Raw genomic sequence first — 21,164 nt, 5'->3', positions numbered from 1 at the left:
CCACTTCCTTCCTCCTTTCTACTCTCTAAAAAAATAGCAATGGAAAGAATATCCTCAGGTGAGGATTAACAAAAAAAGAATTTACTCAGGAAATACTGATGTCAATAGTAACAGATTTATAGATTTTTAACTTGAAGATTTTTGTTCAAATTTATAAATAAAGTCAACATATTTGTGAAGTAATGTGCAATAAATTATTGCATCGGTTATAAGTGCGAACTGGTTTTAAACTTTGCAAATTAATATTTTATTTTTCATTTTAATTGCTTAAGTTCATATAAACTGTCTTTGTATTATGTTATTTTATCTGTTAGAATTCAGTCTTGTACTTAATTAAATCTTTTTGGCAGTTTCCAATTTCAAGAATTCCATGCATGTTCACAGACATCATTTTCTGTGCTATAAAGCATTTGTTTCTTGATTTGCTAAGTTGAAGCATTCAATTTAAGTCATTAGCTAAACAGACTTCCTCAGTTTATGCTAATATCATTTTGTCATAATGCCAGTCAGCAAGTATTGCTGAGTGACACCATGGCAGTGAATTTCATTGCCATTAATCTAAGAAAGCTTTGGGCTTTCCTTGGCAAAGAGCAGAGGTGGATTGTGTCAAGGTTATTGAGGTACAAATTTTACTAAGCTTGGTGGTTAGACCTACTTTTCTTTATGATGTCCTTAAGTGCTGTTTCATGATATCCCTACAATTATAGGTAGAAATGGAACCCAGTTTACATTTAAAGATAAGGAATTTGAGGATAAAGAGTTTAAGTAACTTATTCAAGATATCACAGCCTGTTAGGGCAAAGCCTTAATAGAGCCCAAGTCTCTACTGTATCATATTTTCTCTGGTTTCATTCAAATGCAAGTGTTTAAAACAGGAAAAGGCACAGTGTGTGCATTATGTTTACATCTTCCTGACAGAGGTCTTAGAGGAGCAGTTTGTCATCTTGTTGCAGTGGGATATTGTAGACAGCCCTACCTGGGAGTCAGATGTCCAAGATTCTAGTTTGTTCTACATTTTATGCTAGTCAATTTTTGGATGATCGCCAAGTTTCTAAACTGGAGATTACTTGTACTGGCTGATCATAGAGAACTGTATTGACAGACTGTCTGGTAATAAACTTTAACATACTAGAGTTCTAAGGTAAATAAGTCATATGTGCAAATCATGTTATCTTTCATTTTTTAAATTCTTAGGGTATTCATGTTCTTTTCTTTAAGTTTTAGCAGTCATTTTAGTATTTCATGATACTTTTCTATTTTGGTGGTTTATTTGCTGTTTTTTTCACTAATCCATTTCTAGAGCATATATATATCCACTATGCTAGAAATAGTAGCATTGTTTATACCCTGTTAAAGTTACAGTGAATACAACCATAGCACAGTGTCTTGGCCTTCTGTTTATATTAAATGCCACAGTTAAGAGTATATTATAAAAGGATCTAAAACCTGGATTTGAAAGTGTCTTTTTATGTAAAATTTTCTATTTTGGATATGTGCTATATGTTATGTATGTTTAGCTAATGGCACCCAGATAAGAATACTTTGGCAGGATCTTGGTTAATCATGGTAAGGGGACCTACAGTTATTTCTTGAAAGTACTGTAAGGCCTACCTATTTCTGTTTAATAATGGTAATATCAGGGAAAATTGATTAAGCAATATTGGTATTTTCTTGTGTCAGGTACATGTGTACATATATTTGTGTAAGGAAAGAGGAAAAGTCCCAACTGGTTGATTTTGTTATTTTTAACTGCTAGAAGTGCTGGATTGTGGTTTTCTTTGAGGCTTATTAGCTCTGTGGGCTAACCTCCCTTTTACCTATTTAGCATCCTATGACCAGGGATCTGAAGTGATTCTGATTTACTATTTGCTTAAGCTGGGGAGTACTTTGAGATATCAAAAATCTACCAGTCTCTTTCTGAGTATTGTCTTGGCTGATACTCAGATTCACATTCTATTAGAAGGAACAGTTCTGTGGCATGGATCTTAACATGATCAGTTTGCTTGTTTAAATATAGATTTTCACTGTTCTGTTTTATATTCTCTTGATAACTTGAACCAGGAGAAGTAAAACTTACTCAGAGTGATCCATGTACACGTTGGCTTTACAAGGAATGAAGTTGGCTTCCTGCAAAGTTCTGGCTAAGACCTAGTGGTTAAGGAGTCAGTTCTGGTCAGTTGCAATGCTCGGACCCTCCCAGGGTACAGAGGAGACATTGGTAATTTTCCCGCTTACTAAGGCCAGTCTTGCTGCTTGCTTCCCAAGTCACACAACTATAACTGCAATGGCTTAAATCCAGTCCTCTAATCAAGACAGGAGAGGAAGTGGTGCCGACACCCTCTCATGAAGTCTGACCTGTCAGGATCAGGCTGCAGTCAAGATTCTGTATGTGGTCCCTGATCATTTCAGAGGAAGAGCGGTGCTTCCCTAATCATGAAACTGAAAATCCTCGTGGCCCCATTCTTCAGAGTCTGTTGCCTAGATTCTAATGTCTAGCCTGAGAGAATACAGTGTGCTTGCTCCACAGAGTGATAGGGCAACAGGGGACCTGCACACCTACTAAGGATCCTGACTGGTTTTTTGCTCAGTAAACATTGTTTGCCATGCCTGATGTTTGTGCTGTTTGAGCACTCTCCTTGTTTGCACACAAAAAACAGAAATAGAACTTCAGTTTTAAAATTATTTAACTAGTAGCTTCTTGAGATAACAAATGATACCTTAGTGAAATATTATAGGTATATATACCTGTAAGAGCCTTGTCTGCTAAGGGCAAAGGAAATAACCCAGTAGTCACTGAGGGTTCAAAGTGCTAGAGATTTCTCTGTCACTAATCCCCTATTAGGCATAGTATGATGTAGTATGATGGCAGAATTTAGCAGTTATAATCTATTTGGATACCCTAATAGTTATTAAAACCTTTTCACATGCCTTATACCCTACTGTTAATTTAGTGATTTTTTTCATGCCTAGACAAAATACCAAAAATACAGGCATTTCAGTGACATAGTTTTAATGTCATCGTGAAAAAGAGTTTATATTTCAATCAAATATTTAAAAATATTATTTCTATACTTCATTTTTATAGCTTATGTATTAGAAAGACTCTTTAAAATATATATTTTTTTATTGATTTCAGGGAGAGGAAGAGAGAGAGAGAGAAAGAGAAGAGAAAGAGAAACATCAATGATGAGAGAGAATCATTGATTGGCTGCCTCCTGCATGCCCCCCTACTGGGGTTTGAGCCCACAACCTGGGCATTTGCCCTGACCAGAATCAAACCATAACCTCCTAATATGAGTTGAGCCACACCAGCCGGACGTATTAGAAAGATTTTTAAACAGTAGGGTAAAGCACACTTAATATAAATAAGTAAGGTTTGTATGTCTTGCTATAGGAATTTAATAATTTTTATTATAGAAGTGATAATATAAACAACACTCATACTTTTAAAACTATGATCTCTATACATCTCTAAGGTAATATTGGATATAATTTAATAATAAATGCTGAGAATTCATATATTTTAATAATACATTTCTCATCTTAATGTTAGGTCTTCAAACATGAACTAGCCTACTTATTGACTGGAATTCTTGGAGCAGCAATAGATTATTGGATCTTCCTTGGTCTTAAAATGGGTAGAAATGTGATACGCCACATGTCTGATGACTTAGGAAGTTATGTTTCCCTTTTGTGTGATGGTAAGTTTGTCTGTGCTTTGTTTTTCTTAGACCCATTGTGGAAATTAGTTTTGAGTTTCCTTTAGGTAGTCTGTAATCTTCAACATATCTTCATGTGAAGCTTTCCTTAAAATATTTATACACACACACACACACACACACACACACACACATACATGTAGACAATATAAAGAGGAAGGTAACAATTACCCATAATGAATGCTCCCGCACAAATAACCACTGTTGAGCTTTTAATATATGTCTTTCTAGTATTTCTAAGCATTTTTATATAGTTGAGTTCATAGTGTATATGTAATTTTATTATTCTCCTCCAAATGTTCCATGAGCCTTCCCCAACACACATCATTTATCAGTTTATCCTCTTCATTAGAGAGAAATGTTGCTTCTTTATGTATGGTGCTTTTGAATCTCACATGGTAGGAACTCTTCAGTACCTTTTAATACTTCTGGTTCTTCAAGTTGAGGAGAAAGCATGTGCGTCTCTATCCTTACCTATGCCATATGAACAGTTCCTAGGTCTCTTCTTGAATGAATACTTAACAGTATTAAAAAATGAAATAAATTGAATCAGAATAGTTACGTTTTAAAGTAACTTATATTAACTTTGGTTATATCACTAGTTAAAACATTTTTCTATATGCCTATTGCTGTATAATTTTTCTTATCCTATATAATTCTATATAATAAAACCCTAATATGCAAATTGACCAAATGGCGGAATGACCATCCAGACAACCTTCCAGACGAAGCCAGGGCTGCAAGGGCCAAGCCCCTTGCATGAATTTCGTGCATCGGGCCTCTATTTATAACATAAAGAGCTGCTACTATTTTTTGCCCCATTGAGTATGGTAATCTAACAGATGAGCATGGATGAAGCAAATAGAAGTAATAGATATGTATATATATTTCTTAATCTTTCTTCCCATTATCTACTTTAAGGTTTTCTCTCACATAAGTTGGGGGAAGAATATTATTTTAGCAGTGTGGTGACAAAACTCATTTTTAGTGCTCACCTTATAAAAGATTTCTCCCTAACTTTTTTGGGTTTCCAGAATAAGGGAGGCTTCCATATAAGGCCTTATGTATATTCCTAAACTACAAAGCCAGTTTAGGGAGCTATGAATCCTTTTATTCCTGCCTATCTGTATTTTTATCTTTATTTTTGTAATCCTAAATTCCTCAAATGAACATATTTTAAACCAAGTGAGCTTTTTCTTGCCCTCAAATATAAAAGATGATTTGTATATACTTAAAAATATTTTAGACTGCCAAGTAAAATATTCTGTTTTGTTATATGTGTTTTAATGTGTCTTTGTGTTATATAAAAGAAAAAGTTCTTGGATATGTTGTCAATCACTTTAATACTTTGTAAAGAGAATCTAGAATAAGAATCCAGGTTATAACTGGGCTCAGGATTTATTCAATAATGCCCTCTGCAAGTGAGGTCTCTTCTTACACTACTGAGGTTAGAAGATTTTGATCTAAAGCATTTTATCTCCTCTTTTTTCTTTTTCATTGAGCTGAGGGGTGATTACTGTTCCTTTTGTGGAGTAGCTGTCCTTTGTTGCATGACTTTTTAACATTTCATAGCTCAAATTCAATCTTCCTTCAGAACCCTTTCTTATCATTTCTTTCCCACCATTCCTACTAGGTAGTTTTTCCTTTTCTTTCCCTTCTTCCCATTTTAAATACAGCAGGATTCTGACAGTATTTGCTTGCACGACACCTAAACATTCAGTTAAAGGGATTCCCTGTTTTAATTCCATAGTGGAAACCTATTTGATTTTGGTAGCTCAGGATAGGATTAGCAGTGGCTTTAGAGACCAACAATATAGTTATATGTGTTGTTTCCAGTATCTAACGAAATATATTTTAGCCAAAAGCATGAAATAATGAACCTTTATATTAACAGGATTCTACTATCAATGGGGTACATTAGTTGTGGTGCTTTTTTTACTCATATTCTGAATTTCTCTTCACTTTAAAGGAAGATGATGTTATCCACTGTTATTCCCAATTTTCACATGACAAGTTTAAACACAACAAGTTTGAGCCTGTAACTGACTTAAGCTAAAATTAGACTTTAACATTGCCATTGCTAACATGACAATTAAAGTGTTTATTATAGAGCTGGTAGAATAATAATACACTTGTCCCAAAAAGTGAACAAGATGTTCTAATAATGTTCTTTTTGTCAATATTTTGATATTTTGATGAACCACTTTTTTTTTCTCTGAGAATATTCCCTCTTTTAAAAAAATATTCCTTTGTATTATTCTTCAGCTCAGTTACTATTTTTTGCTTTTCCTAAGTCATTAGTAAAGATGTTATAATTTGGCTGCTCTGTAACTTCTAGTTGAAGATATTGGTCCATCTTTCTCATTTATGGCATACTGGATGTTTTAGTTTTTCCTAGTCCAAAAGGAAAAAATTTATATTATGAAGTTACTCAGATTCAGATCTATTTAATTAATTTTAGTTTAATAAAATTGTTGTTAGTTGTTAATTGTTTTATGGAAAATTAAGGCAGAAGATATTTTAGTAGATAAGTGTCCATCAAGCCCACAGAGAGGATTGTTTATTTCTAAACACTTTGAACAGAGTTTCCTTCTATTCTTTTTATATATTATAATCAAGTGATCAGAATTTTGTTTTTTTATGCCTCCTTGAAAATTCTGATGTATTGGCTTAAACTAAGGATTGGCAAACTGTGTTTTGTAAAGTAGCAGGTAATAAATAGTTTTGGCTTTACAAACTCTCCAGCTGGGATGGGGAACCTTTTTTCTGCCAAGGGCCATTTGGATATTTTTAACATCATTCTTGGGCCATACAAAATCATCAACTTAAAAATTAGCTGCTATATTTGGTTAAACATTTAATTAACTCACCCCTAATGCCTTGGCAGGGCCAGACCAAATGATTTGTAACCCGTGGGCTGGATGTTCCCCACCCTTGCTCTATAGTCTCTGTCCCAGCTACTTACTTCTGCAGTTACAGTAAGAAGCAGTGATACAGAATACATAAATGAACATGGTTGTGTTCCAGTAAAACTTTATTCATAATAATAGACAACAAGACATAGTTTGCATATCTCTAAGCTTATTTTTCCTCTTCAGTGGGAAGAAAACATTATCAAAATCTGTATTTTTCACATTTTTAGATAACTTTAATAAAGCTTTCTTTGCCTTTGTTAGCCTACAACATCATCATCATCTTTTGCTGATAAGTATTTTTTCCAAACCTTCTTCTCCTTTTTAAAATCTCTATTCTAATCCTTCTTCATACTTCAAACCTCTTCCGCAAATTAAATTTTTATGATTTACTAATTGTCTCAGTCAAAATGTTTCTATTCCTTTCATTTATTTAACATATTTTTATTGGCCCTCTAGCAGTCATTGATCTAAACACTTCAAATGCAATGGAAAAATGAAACAGAACATGGTCCTTGCTATTCAAGCTGCTGACCCTTTGCTTGAACTTAGGGCGAGTGTTTGTGAACAAGTGTGCTCAGGCTGTTTAAGAGGAAGCCTGGGTCTGCAGCAGCCCTCCATTGCACAGATGGAGTGCTGTTGATTTTCACATCCAGATGTTTTGGATATTCCTCCAGGCCCTGGTGCTCCAGGCTGGGGAGTCAGTCCCATGTGGGGTTGGCATCCCTTATTTCACCGCCACAGCAAACCCAATTCTTTACTGCCGCACATGGGTGTAGGACCAGCCCCTTTGGATCTTCCCTACTCCTGTCTGTCTCCATGTGATGACTTCTATATTTCCTTAGCTATAGGTCTTTTGTTCAGCTAGTCTTCAGGTGGTTTTCAGGGATCTATAATTTAGCTGTAATTTTGACATGATGGTGGAAAAAGGCAAGTACAACATTTACCTACTCCACCATCTTGGCTGGAACATCAAAACTATCTGGCCATTCTATCCAATTTTTAAAATGTATTTCAATCTATTATGTTTATTTTGCTAATTTTATTGACTTTTTTCTAATTCTATATTTTTCTAGTGTTTGTAGTTTAATCTGCCTTATTGTATAATATCACAACATTTTTTTCTTTATTGATTAAGGTATTACATATGTGTTATTATCTCCCCATGCCCCCCCCCCCCCCCCATGCTCTCACCTCCCTGGTGTCTGTGTCCATTGGTTAGGCTTATATGCATGCATACAAGTCCTTTGGTTGATCTCTCCCCCTTCCCCCCACCCTCCCCTACCTTCCCTCTGAGGTTTGAAGGTCTGATCAATGCTTCTCTGTCTCTGGATCTGTTTTTGTTCATCAGTTTATGTTGTTCATTATATTTCACAACTTTTTTATTTTGTTTGTTTTTGCTTAATTTTAGCTCTTTGGTGTCCTATTGATTGGTCTTTCTAATTCTTTATCATTCCACTGTATTATCCATTCTCTTATACAGAGAGTAGTATTAGTGGAGAACTCATCATATTAAATATATTTCATGGGAAATAGTCACTCTGGTTCTTTATCACTTTGAGTCATGTGTACTTTTATGCATTTCCATGTTATTGGAGAATTTTGAAAAGAAGAGACTTGAGATTCTTGGTGTTTCTGTTTTGTCATTTAAAATTTATACTTTTCTTCCCACTTACCACAGTAGGGTGGAAACAAACTTCTATGAAATCCTTATACATTCTCCTGTGTTACATTTTTCTGTTTTTTCTCCTTCTCTGCAGTGTCAGGATTCATGGGTTTTGTCAGGGAAGGGGTATAATTTATTTCTTCCTATAAGCTCAAGATTGATCACTGCAAATTAAATACACTTGTACCCATGTAAAAAACAAGTACTGGTTTTCCAAAGGTGCAACCCTGTTGTGGGAAGAGATCTTGAACATTAATTGGAAAGTATAGTAATAAATCCCATGTCTATCTATTCATATATCATCAGTCTATTCAGATGTACATATATAATTTCGAGACTTTTATTTAAAATAATAAAAAGTAATGATTGTTTCAAATGTGAGAACATTACCATAAAACAATTTATCATCAAAGGCAAGGAATAGGAATATTATCTATTTTTCATGGTTTAAAATTATGTGGGTGAATTTTACTGGTGTAGAAATCATGAATAAAATCTATGAAGGAGATAGTCTATAGAATGAAATTTTATCGGGTGTAGCAATAACTATATTTACTTCTCTTGTTTTCTACAGACTTTTCTTCACAGGAATTAGAGATTTTCATTTGTTCCTTTTCCTCCTCTTGGCTTCAAATGTTTGTTGCAGAGGCAGTTTTTAAAAAGTTGTGTTTACAGAGTTCCATCAGTATTTCTTCTGAGCCACTCTCTCTTCAGAAAATGGTAAGCACCACTTTTAATTCCCAAGAAGTGAGTCTGTAAATTCAACATTAAAATATTCTTAGTTGTTTCTAATAATTATAGCATATTAATCATAACTCTTTAAATCTATATATGAGTATGTAATAATTGAGTAATTAGTGAATAGAGAGTTTAAATACTTGAGAGTAATTAAGGATTGATAGTAAAAAAAAAAAACAAGAATCTTCATGTCCTAATCATTTGCCATAGCACATAAGATTATTATTTTTGGAAAGACTACTGTCATTTATGACAACATGGATGGAACTTAAGAATATTATGATAAGTGAAATAAGTCAGCCAGAAAAAGCTAAGAACCGTATGATTTCACTCATATGTGGGATATAAAGCTGAAACTCATAGACACAGACAACAGTATGGGATAACCAGAGGGAAAAGGGTGAGGGGTAGTAAAGAGTAAAGGGGGCCACATATATAGTGACAGAAATTGATTCGACTTTAGGTGGTGGGGACGCTATGAAATATACAGATCATATCATAGAAATGTACACTTGGAACCATATAATCTTATGAACTAATATCACCACGATAAATTTAATAAAAAAAAGACCTAGACCTGAAAAATATTCTATGTAGTATTTAAAATTACAAATGGTTCCCAAGGTTCCTGTTTATTCTGTATATACACACACGTAAGCTACATTTGATCCAAGTTTTTTCCAGTTTTTTCTTGGCTTTTTTTTCTTTTAGACATTGATTTTAGAAAGAGAGGAAGGGATAGGGAGAAAGAGAGAAACATCAGTGAAATATCAGTAGGCTACCTCCTGCATACCCCGCTACTGGGGTTTGAGCTCACAACTCAGGCATGTGCCCTGTCTGGGAATCGAATCAGAGATCTCCTGGTGCACATGGGACAACGTTCAACCAACTGAGCCACACCAGACAAACCACTTGGCAGTGGTGCAGTGGTTTACCTCATTAATATCTAGTATTTCCAGCAGTTTCTTCAACAAATGAGAAACATTGTTTTTAATTGGTCAGATTGGGCAAATCTGTTTTTGCAACAATCCTTGTCTTTAACAACTTTTGCACTCTTTATTCTGTTTATTCCAGACTTGTTTTCTGTTGAAGGAAGACATTACTAAAATGGAAGTGACAAAATACCAGTTGTACATAAACCATAAATATTTAAAATATGCAAATGAATTATAACAGGTTGGGAATAAGACTAATCAAAAGAACTTTTCTAAATGAGCATCACAATTGAATTTGAAAAAGTAATTATTTTTAAGAAGGCATTTTTTTTATGTACGTCATTTGTGGAACTCGTAGCTTTCTTATTAGCATGTTCAAATTAGATTGGGCGATCACCATAGTGATGAAGACAAGAAAATATAAACAAAATTATATGGTGAAATGAATCAAGTAATTTTTACTGCTTCCCAGGTCTTTTTGGTGGATAAGCTAATATATTATTCTTTTTCAACAGTTATATTCATATTTGCCAGCTGTGGGGAAAACTGGTGTGCATGGTATTGGAAAGATGCAGATACTAAAGAAAAAAGAACAGCGGCCTTGTCTTGAATCTCAGAGGGCCTTACTAATGCTGAATGGCGCTAAACGGAAACAAGTTGAAGGGCTACCAGAGTTACGGTATGTAATGCTTATATGCCAAATATGCTTTGTTTTAGAGACAGCTCTTTTCTGAAACATTCCTTGAATTTTATGGTTATCTGTGAAATCTTCTGAATTATATTGATTAGCCGAAACTCAGTTTTATACCTATAAATGCACATGATCCAGAGTTTCCCTTTCTTTAATTCAGGGCACATGCTTTCTTTCTATAAGATTAAATGCTTTCCAAAAGAAATAAAACTATTCCTCACATTATTGTCCTATGATTTAATTTACTACTTGAATATAATAAAGGTGGATTTCAGAATATATGGTCATGTGAGATACTTTGAATTGGTATAATAGCTACCTCCCAAATGAGAAACTTTTCTCTAGAAGTTTGTTATATAAAACTCAGAAAACCAGAAATATTTTTAGGAAGAAGAGAATAGGATCAGATATTAAACCAAGAATGGGCAGCAGAGGCCTGCATTTTAATTTTTGCATTTTGCTTTATTCTCTCTGCCAAATATCATTTATTTGGTCCTTCTCTACATGACATTTCATATTCATAAACTTTTCAGTGGGCAGTTGGGATACAAAGTTAATAATATAACAATTAATATATAAAATTTGTTTCTGTACAGTTGAAATAATTGTAAAAATAGAAAGCAGTAAAGATTTGAATGAATAAAAGGGTTTAAATTAAAAGAGGGCCAGATTTTTTTAAATACCCACCATCTAATGTATACTGCCATGCCTTGGTGAAAAAAAAAGGCTTTTACATTTCTTTCTTTCTTTTCAGAGAACTGAACCTTGCTAAATGTTCCTCATCATTAAAAAGGTGGAAAAAGAAGTCAGAAGGAGAATTGTCTTGTTCTAAGGAGAATTGCCCCTCTTTAGTAAAAAAGATGAATTTCCACAAGACTAATTTAAAAGGTATAATATATGCTAGTAACTTTTCATGGTTGTAATCAGTATTTGCAAGTTTTGTACACTGGCCCTGACGAGTACCTGAACTTAACTGTTAGAGTAGGTCCTGGAAACATTTTTCTGAAAAGTATTATTTTTTTGAACTGTCATTTATTTGAAGAAAGTAATTTTTAATACCCAGTAAAATAGAGTATTCCTTCCCTTCTTTTCTCCCCGTCTCTCAAATACAAAACACAGTGTATATAGCTCACATTGGTTTTCCCAGACTTGCCCTCCTTACTTTTTCTATCTCAACCTGTGCTGCTTAGGATCAGTGTCTTTTGATTTGAAAGTATAATTCAGTCTTCATCTCTCTCAGTCCTAGACATTTTGTGAACAAAGAATGAGGACTAGGCTATGTTACATAGCTGTGTTAAACATATGGACTCTTTTCTTCCAGGCATTGAGCCCAGACTATGAAATGTGTTTGGCTTTTGGTTCTAACTATACTGGAACCTCAGTACTTAAAGGATGGAGTAACAAGAATAGTGTTGTAATAATTCACTCCAGCACCTCTTTTACTTAGGCATCTCCTAACTCACAAATATAAGTTACCTTTTACATGTCTATTTTTGGTCAAAGTAAACTTCTGAGTCTCTTATGTGTAGTATTGTCTTTTTAATTCAAACATCATTATGACACCAGTGGAAAGTGTAATAGTGAAGCTCTTATACCCATACAACATGATATAAGTTCATAATTGCATATCAAAAATTCAAAATAACTGCTCATTTAGCTCGAACTGTGAAAAAAAATGTATTAAGTGAAAACTCAGGTATTAACATCACAAAACAGTGTCCTTTTTCTTTGTTTATTGTGTCAGAAAGTAAAATGAATATGAATGACTAGGCTGAACAGCAGAAGGAACTGGGAGGGAAAAGAAAATTGAAAAGTAGTAGAGAAAAACTTTAAAAGCTTTTCAATGTATGTAAAAGAATGTTTTGGTAGAAGTTACAGAGATAGTCTATAAAGGACAACACTGAAAATGTGCTTAGTACTTTACAGCAAGAAAAAATTTGATTCAGCATTTCATTTGTTTTTAAGTACTTTTAAGTTTTTCTTTTATTCCCCTTACTTCAAAAGATCACTTATATCTTACTAATCTTGGTTATAGCATTGATAGATGTAGACTATTTTAGCCAGCAGGCACTAATTGCTTTTCTCCTAGAAAAAACTTTGCCATTCTATTTGTCACTCTTGTTCGGCTTTAAATGGTGCTAGGGATTTGTGTGTGTGCGTGTGCGTGTGTGTGTGTGTGTGTGTGTGTGTGTGTGTGTGTTTATATTAAGATTCCTCCATTTCTCCTTCTCTGTGCTGCTGTAGCCAAGCCAGACAGCCTATTGAGAAGCAGCAAACCATCTAATGGATTTGAAGTTCTTGAGTGTGTAGAGGCACTCGTGCTTAGCCAGAAACATTCATTTGAATTAAGCTATAAATGCTGTATTAAAAAGAGCCATACATTTAACGTAGGTTCATGAATAAATTTAAGAGAGGGCAATTGCACTTTAAACTTTTATTGCTACAAAACCTAGTATTTTTGGTGTTCTCTGATCATTTGGGGTTTTATAGCAGGATTGAAGCTTTAAACCTTGAACTATGGGGAGACAATGCCTGTGTTAAATCTTTTGCAGTAGAATTTCATTGCTGAATTGCTGATAGAACAGAAGCTCTGTGGATTGGTGGGGCTCCCTCCCCCTCTTTATTTAATGAGAGATGTTTAAACCAGTGAAAAGGAATAGTCAATAAATTATGTTATGGGGCCAGATCTCCTAGTTCATGCCCTTTGATTATTTTCTTTAGTTGCTATCTTGTCTTCTCTGGAATAATCTATTAATATTTTATGGCAGGAGAAACAGCCCTCCATAGAGCTTGCATAAATAACCAAGTGGAGAAATTGATTATTCTTCTCTCTTTGCCAGGAATAGACATTAATGTTAAAGGTAAGTTCTAAATCTTTGTGATCTAATCCAATATCTTAATATTTGTGATATTAAATAATTAAATGTCAGTGTTAAGAAAAATAATTTAAGTATATTTTCCTAACATATATTTAAAATATTACCAATAGCAACACCAAGAAATTTATTATAAATTGATTTATAGCTAGTAGTGCAGAAACATTTTTTGATGTTCATATTTTGATCAGATCCCAACATCAATGTTCTAAAATTGTTTTAATATATTTAAATTTATTTTCCTTACATTTATAAATATGATTGCACCCTAAGCATTTTTATCAGAGCATTCTATTTGTATATGAAGCACCTAGAAAGTCGCACTGACAAGAAAAGTAGAGTATCATTACTTCACTACCTAAAGTCCTACTTTTGCTGTTTTAAAACTTGTCTTGATTTTTAATGTAGACAATGCTGGCTGGACGCCTTTGCATGAAGCCTGTAACTATGGCAACACAGTGTGTGTCCAGGAAATTTTGCAACGTTGTCCAGAGGTAGATCTGCTCACTCAAGTGGACGGGGTGACTCCTTTGCATGATGCACTGTCAAACGGACATGTAGAAATTGGCAAGCTGCTGCTCCAGCATGGGGGTGAGTGCATTTATGCTAAACGGGTTTTGATAAATTATCCAGTTTTTTATGAATCTCTCAGAGGTAGATAGCATTTTATATATTTAAGATCTGTAAGGAAAGATGCTTTATTTAATATTAATGAAAAAATAAAGAAGAAAAGTCTCCTAGAATCTGAGCACCTTTTATTAAGAAGGAATTAAAAGCCTTTTCATAATATTTATTTATTGTAGAACTAAGCCTGTTTAAGTTTGTGTATGAAAATGTATTTTTAATTGAGTGTGTTTGTTTTAAATTAATCCTCATACTTAAAGTGTGTAATGTCTTTGTGAAATAGCCATTTCTGAAATCTTATTATCTTATTAATAAATGGATATAAATGTTCAATTGTGATTACTTGGATTTTTCATTCTTGTTTCATTTCCTATATATAACTGCTAACTCAATTTTTTTAATGAGTCATTTCTTTACAGACTGTTAAAAAAAAAAGTATCCTAGAATATCTTCATTCACATTTTGCAGTCAATTAAGTTAAAGTAGGAAGATTTTTAAAAGGTAATAAATGTTGTGCAGGGATTTGGTAATGGAGGCAACTTGAGCTTATATTCACCTACTGCTTTTTCTGCTGATATTTTAATCTTTGCTTTCATTACCCCACCCCTGTTCAATGACATTCTTCTTATATATGAACTTAATAATATAAATTTTACATCAAAATATTCAAAGCAGATTTGCATTTTAAAAGAAAAACAAAGGAAAACTGATGACTAGCTTACAATGCAAAAGTAAAGATTTATATAGATGTACTGGGATTTTTTTAATACTAATTTTAACTTGAAATTTAAAATTTCTTTCTCTCATAATTAAAGCTATTTGATTCTGCATGAAAATAAAAAGCTAATTTTCTTTTGATGTCTTTTTACACTATATCTCTCTCTAAGAAAGGCTGTACAGCTTGGCAGCTGAAGATATTTGGTTATTTATAGTCTTCTCCTGCCCCCTAAAGGCCTTCATGTGTGTGTTTTACTGACACCATTTTATAATAAATATATTTTTCAGTACATTTTTTAGTACTATATGTTTATTGAAACATAATGTTTTATCTTCTAAGTGTTTTATTTTTCTATTCAACCGTGTATCTGACATCCCAAGCCTATATTTGTCCTTGCTTCAAATATTCTAAGTGATATAACAGCCATTATTATATTAAGTCCAAATCTTCAGAACAGGATTATACCCACCAATGTGAATTTTTCTAGGGTCCTTGGTTAAAATGAGTCCCTTGCCCTAAGAGGAAATCTACTTGTACTTGCATTTATCAAGGTCCTTTGTCAATCATACAGACTTATCTGTGCTTTAGTCATATTCTAAGTTTGGACTTGTCAAATGCTTTGATACCATGGTTTTAATAACTATATTACTTTTTCATTGTGAGCCACTCAGTCTTAAGAGCAATAACTTTAAGAGTTTATTTGTGTCTCCAAAATCTTTACTTTTGGTATCTCGTGTATCTGCAATGTTTTGGTAATTTTTAAAAATATGTTTTTATTGATTTCACAGAGGGAGAGGGAGAGAAAGATAGAAACATCAATGATTAAATTGATCAACTGCCTCCTGCATGCCCCCTACTGGGGATCGAGCCTGAAAACCCAGGCATGTGCCCTGACCAAGAATCTAATCATGAACTCCTGGTTCATAGGTTGATGCTCAACCGCTGAGCCACACTGGCCAGGCAATGTAATTTCTTTTAACAGGAGTAACTTGTAGCAATTTTTTTGAAATATCAACATAATGAAAAGAAACGTAATACTGATTTAGAATTCTCTTTTTCATAAATTACATATGAATCATATCATCAGTGGTTGATCTTTTATATGAAATATATTTCATATAGACCCCCACATATATCTGATCACATCATTAAAAATTTTAGTAGATATAAACTATGCTCTTTCTGTGTCAATATGATCTATATTATATAGTAAGACCTTATTGCCTGCTAACACTAAAAACTTTGTATTTTATGGCAAAGTATATAAATAATTACAAGAGTTGACTGACATATATACAAATATTTCTGTACTGTACTATGTGACCAAATACGGAGTTATTGTTTTGCTCTTCCTTCATCATCCTTTACTATGTAGAGGACACACTCTATTGCCAGTGGTTTCTAAGTAGACGGTTAGAAGATGGGTTTAGCTAGAATAGATGGATGAAATCTGAGTTTGACCCAGAAGAGTTAACACTTTATTTTTTTAACATCAGTTACCTATACTAAAAATTGAACATGAACAATGATAATGAAAGATTCTGTGTTTGTGCAAGGTTTTGCAGCCTTTGCACTGCTGCAATCACCTGTCATCAATGGAAGGGGCACTACTTTTCCCCTTGATTTATGAGATACTTTAAGACTCTTACACAATTTAAGATGAATATTTTAGTTAATGTATTCTAGGAACAATGAAATTTTTATTTCAAGATAACAATGTATGAAGTTTCATAAAAGTTTTTTTTAAATTATAACCATATATATTACTTAGACAATTCTCATTAGGCAATGGACTAGAATTTTGGTTTCTCTAAACATACCTTTAGTCAGTCAATATGTATAGCCAGTTAATGTCAACATGAATTAGTACAAAATATGATTGTAAACAGAGTCCTGGGTGCTTTAGATAAAAGAAGAGAGAAAACAGCTCTTAAGCTGCCAAAATAAAAATGGTTTAACATTTTGCATTCTTTTCACAGGCCCAGTGCTCTTACAGCAAAGGAACTCTAAGGGGGAACTGCCCTTGGATTATGTTTTATCATCTCACGTCAAGGAAGAACTCTTTGCTATCACAAAAATAGAAGATACAGTGGAGAACTTTCATGCACAAACAGAGAAACATTTTTACCACCAGCAACTTGAATTCGGCTCATTTTTACTTAGTAGGATGTTGCTAAATTTTTGTTCAATTTTTGATTTATCTTCAGAGTTCCTCTTAGCTTTCAAAGGGTTAACTCAGTTAAATGAAATGCTTATGGCTTGTAAGAATTATAAGGAAACCACCAGTGCTCATACTGACTGGTTGTTGGATCTTTATGGTAAAAATATAAAGACTTTGCTGAAACTCCCAAATATTCTTAAGGAACTCCCTGAGAATTTGAAAGTCTGTCCTGGAGTACACACTGAGGCCTTACTTGTGACATTGGAAATGATGTGTCGGTCAGTCACAGAGTTTTCATGATGATGCCAAAAAATATGAGTCAACTTTCTAAACCTGCTCAGTTTGCTTTGTTATTTACCTGCTCATTAACATATTTTGCTTTGATTTATTGACAGAATTTGCATCCTGTATGAATTTTAAAAGCACTTAAACAACTTGTACAAAACTATAGTTTAGGCTTTTCTGTCTTTTTCCAGTGTGGAATTTGACTCAAAAGTTAAAAAAAAATAGTTTTGCTTGATATACACTAATTTCTTTCATCTTTATGATTATTTTTGTTCCAAAAGTGATATTATTTATCTATTTATATTGTATTTGTAAAAATTTTTTAATTTAAATATTTTTTTTTTCCAATCAAACTGTAATGTTCTCTATTCCAGGTGTTCCAGGTCTTAGAATCATGGCAAAGATATTCATGCAAATATTCACCTATAAACATGTAGTTCGCTGTTTCTTCTCTGTAGACTCTTGGACTAAAGTATCTATTTTAGTTTTGTGTGTTTCTAAAATAAACATTTCTAAAATTACAATAATTCTTTTGTTTTTTTAGTGCAGTGGATGTGCAGAATTTAACAATATGATCCCTTGGTCTATTTTATTATATCAGTTCACATAAAAGTGTTTTTACTCTGTGTAACCAATACTCTATAAGTGAGAACATTCTCTTTAATAAGTTTTATTAAATATTAAGATTATAAGTGACAGCTAAGTAATAGATTTCAGATTATCTAAAATCTTAATGTACAGTATGAATTTACAGAGCAATAACATTTCAATTTGCAGTTTTTTTTCATAATAGCTATTTATTGTAAAACTAAAAGAAAGGGTGTGGATAATAGCCACTTTTGAAATTGGAGTTGCTTCACTAGTGGGAATAGTTACATTGTGATACAGCTGGAAAAGAAACATTAAAACTTACATTTAGCTTTTATGTAACTATATTCATGATCTTCCAGCAATTAATCTGCTAAAGAAACACACTTCAATTTTATCTTAGAAATAGATCTTTTAATAAAATACGAATGCTGAGTGCTTTACTATTGAGTTTATAATCTAAACTGAAAACTATATTAGTATATCAGCTCCGATTAAAATCAAAGCTTTTTTTCTCTATTTTTACACATACTTATAAATATGTTAGTTCTAGTTAGCCTTCAAATGTGACATATAAATTTTTTTTTTTTAATATATTGATTTCAGAGAGGAAAGGAGAGGGAGAGAGAGATAGAAACATCAATAATGAGAGAGAATCATTGATTGGCTGCCTCCTGCATGCCCCCTACTGGGGATCAAGCCAGCAACCCAGGCATGTGCCCTTGACCAGGATTGAACCTGGAACCCTTCAGTCTGCAGGCCAATGCTCTATCCACTGAACCAAACCAGCTAGGGCTCAAATTTCTTTTTAATCTTAATCTGCCAAAATCCCAGTGATGAGAGGACATTAAGGTACATTAAAATGTTCATAGATTCCCCAGATAATGAATAAGAACATTTTTATTCTAAAGAGTAACCACTTTTTAGTTGAAGGAATCCAAAATAACATTTGCTTTGTAAACTAATATAAACTTAAAAATATAGACTTTGACATCAGACTTAGTTTTAAATCCTTGTCTAATTTCTTTACTGGTAACTAAATTGCAAAGCAAGTTCCTTTCTGAGCTTTAGTTTCCTTAACTATCAAATGGAGATAACACCAGGTATCTTTGTTGTGAAGAATTGTTAGTGCTAACACCTGATACGGCACTAATAAAAGTTACTTCCTTTCTAGTTCTTACCTCCCTTTTTTAGTTATTATGAATTATTTAAGTGAAAAGTTAAGGTTTTGCACTGCTAAGAAAAAGCTTTTTAAATTTAATATTCCAAAGAAATACTCATTTAGTTGCAATTAGTATATTTGAATTCCTAATTGCCAACTTCTACAAGCCATGATGACACGAAGTATTAAACACTCTAAGGCCATTGAGGTCTCTGTCTTTAAGAAGGTGTTGCAGCTTTGCACTTCTGCAGAAGCACAACTTGGCCCAACATAAGTTACTATGCTCGGTGGCCTAGTTAGCAATACCAATAAATGTATATGAACCTAACTAAACCTGCAATGAGAACATTCCCAATATAATTTCTTACAATTTAGAAAACATAATTGCCTCAAATCTATCTTAGAGGTTGAGGAAGTCAAATTTTTAATAAATAAATTAAAATTCATAGTCTTCGAATCCTGGCTTTTTAGTTAGTGGCTGAAGATAGGCTGGGTAATGCTGTTCTTCACTTTACTCTGCCAGAATTCATATCATAGTTCAATGGAATTTTTTTTAAGGAGCCCATAAAAGCATTTATTTCAATACAGTTTGAAAAAGAGATTTCTGAGCTGTTGAAATTCAGTTTTCATTATGTGTAGTCCCCACAAATATTTGGAATATAAAAAATTTAAAATAGGTCCCAGAAACTCCTTAGGAAGGGTCTCTAAAATTAGAGTTTTCTAGCTTGTTAGTTCTTAATTCCCTAGGCACAATAAAGTGGTTGAAGTATATACATTTTTTGTCATATCATTAACTCCAAGATGACTAGGAAAACATTAATCCTTGTATAAATCAAGTGTGAAATTAACCACTGTCTTAAATTCTTCGTTTCTTGAACACCTGTTACTTACCAGGTGGTGTGCTTGATGGGCTGTCCACCATGAAAGGAGGAAAGCGTACAGTCCAGGAAGGTAAACTGGCCTCAAATATTGTTAGTTTTATTGTCTTCTGTATAGGCTATTGAATAAATTCCAGTTTTGCACATTTCTAAAATTCGCATTAATGGTGCTCTGTTTTAGCTTTTAAATGTGAATATTACAAAGGTTTAAGAATTTAATCCTTTGATCAGTATGATTTTAGCAATTTTATTTTAGAGTGAATAGAACATAGGGTATGCTTTTGCATTCTTAATGAACTAGTACTCATTCCTAGGTAAACACAAATGCATTAATGCTAGTATAGTTTATATAAATGCCAGGAAATGCTTGTCGTTTTATTTATGCTGTTACAGAGAATTAAATGAAATGAATATCTCCATTATTGGTGGAATGTGCAATCCATATGACTTTACACACCTTTCCAGTTAAGTGATAAACTTGATGAGAGCCTGTCACTGTTGCTCCTTAATCAGTAGGAAGGGGTCATCTTTGAGTGACATGAGGCACTCCTTCCCTCAGGCATTTATCCTGTGGCTTCCACACCAGTCACACTTCTTTTTGACGTGCAGTTTGCAGAATTCAGAATGATAATTGTTTTTATAACAAATGTGGATTGAGTTAGAAAGTCAGTGATGGCATCCTTGAAATTAATGGCTGCTGATGTCAAAACTGGAGAAATGCAATAGTTAACTATCAAAAAATTCACCTTGTATGTTAAAATGAATTTTGGGAGGATATATTTTGGTAGTTGCTTGCTCTGATAAAGAATTAAATATTTTTAGACTATTAATTAATTAGAAAAAGTTGTGGTACTGTTTTATTTAGTTCCAGGCATCCATCTTTCAAGATACTACAAATCCTAAAAATACTAACAGAATATTTTTTCAGAAGAAACAAATGTAAGATATTTTGACATCATTGATTGTTAGATGTTTAGAAAAGAGTTTTCCCTCTTAAGTAAATATTTGAGAACATCCAAAACATTTTTAATCATGTTTTCCAGTTTATAAAAGCACCAAGCAACAAAGACTCATAAACATCTTTGTTTCTTGAGACGTGAATTTATGTGAATATTTAGAGGGGGGAAAATTCTATTAAATTATTTGAAAAAGAAGCTTTTTAATAATCTCTTTGGATGTACTTATAAATTACAAATAAAATTACATTTTTT

The 21,164-nt window shown here is 33.1% G+C and overlaps 1 protein-coding gene across 3 annotated transcripts in view; it reads left to right on the top strand.

Moving 5' to 3' along the window:
• Positions 1-17,852, top strand: part of SLF1 (SMC5-SMC6 complex localization factor 1) — a 68,122-nt gene extending 50,270 nt beyond the window's left edge. For all 3 annotated transcript variants that reach the window (XM_059694105.1, XM_059694106.1, XM_059694104.1), the window contains 7 exons: positions 3,554-3,701; positions 8,872-9,017; positions 10,486-10,649; positions 11,416-11,549; positions 13,430-13,522; positions 13,946-14,128; positions 16,859-17,852. In XM_059694105.1, the coding sequence (XP_059550088.1) occupies positions 3,554-3,701; positions 8,872-9,017; positions 10,486-10,649; positions 11,416-11,549; positions 13,430-13,522; positions 13,946-14,128; positions 16,859-17,340 (1,350 nt within the window). In that variant the 3' untranslated portion in view covers positions 17,341-17,852. The remainder of the gene's footprint in view (positions 1-3,553; positions 3,702-8,871; positions 9,018-10,485; positions 10,650-11,415; positions 11,550-13,429; positions 13,523-13,945; positions 14,129-16,858) is intronic.
• Positions 17,853-21,164: the final 3,312 nt, after the last annotated feature.

Source organism: Myotis daubentonii, chromosome 4, assembly GCF_963259705.1.
Source record: "Myotis daubentonii chromosome 4, mMyoDau2.1, whole genome shotgun sequence".
Classification (NCBI taxonomy): domain Eukaryota; kingdom Metazoa; phylum Chordata; class Mammalia; order Chiroptera; family Vespertilionidae; genus Myotis; species Myotis daubentonii.
Note: the sequence above shows the minus strand (reverse complement) of the source record. Positions and strands in the feature narration are given on the sequence as shown.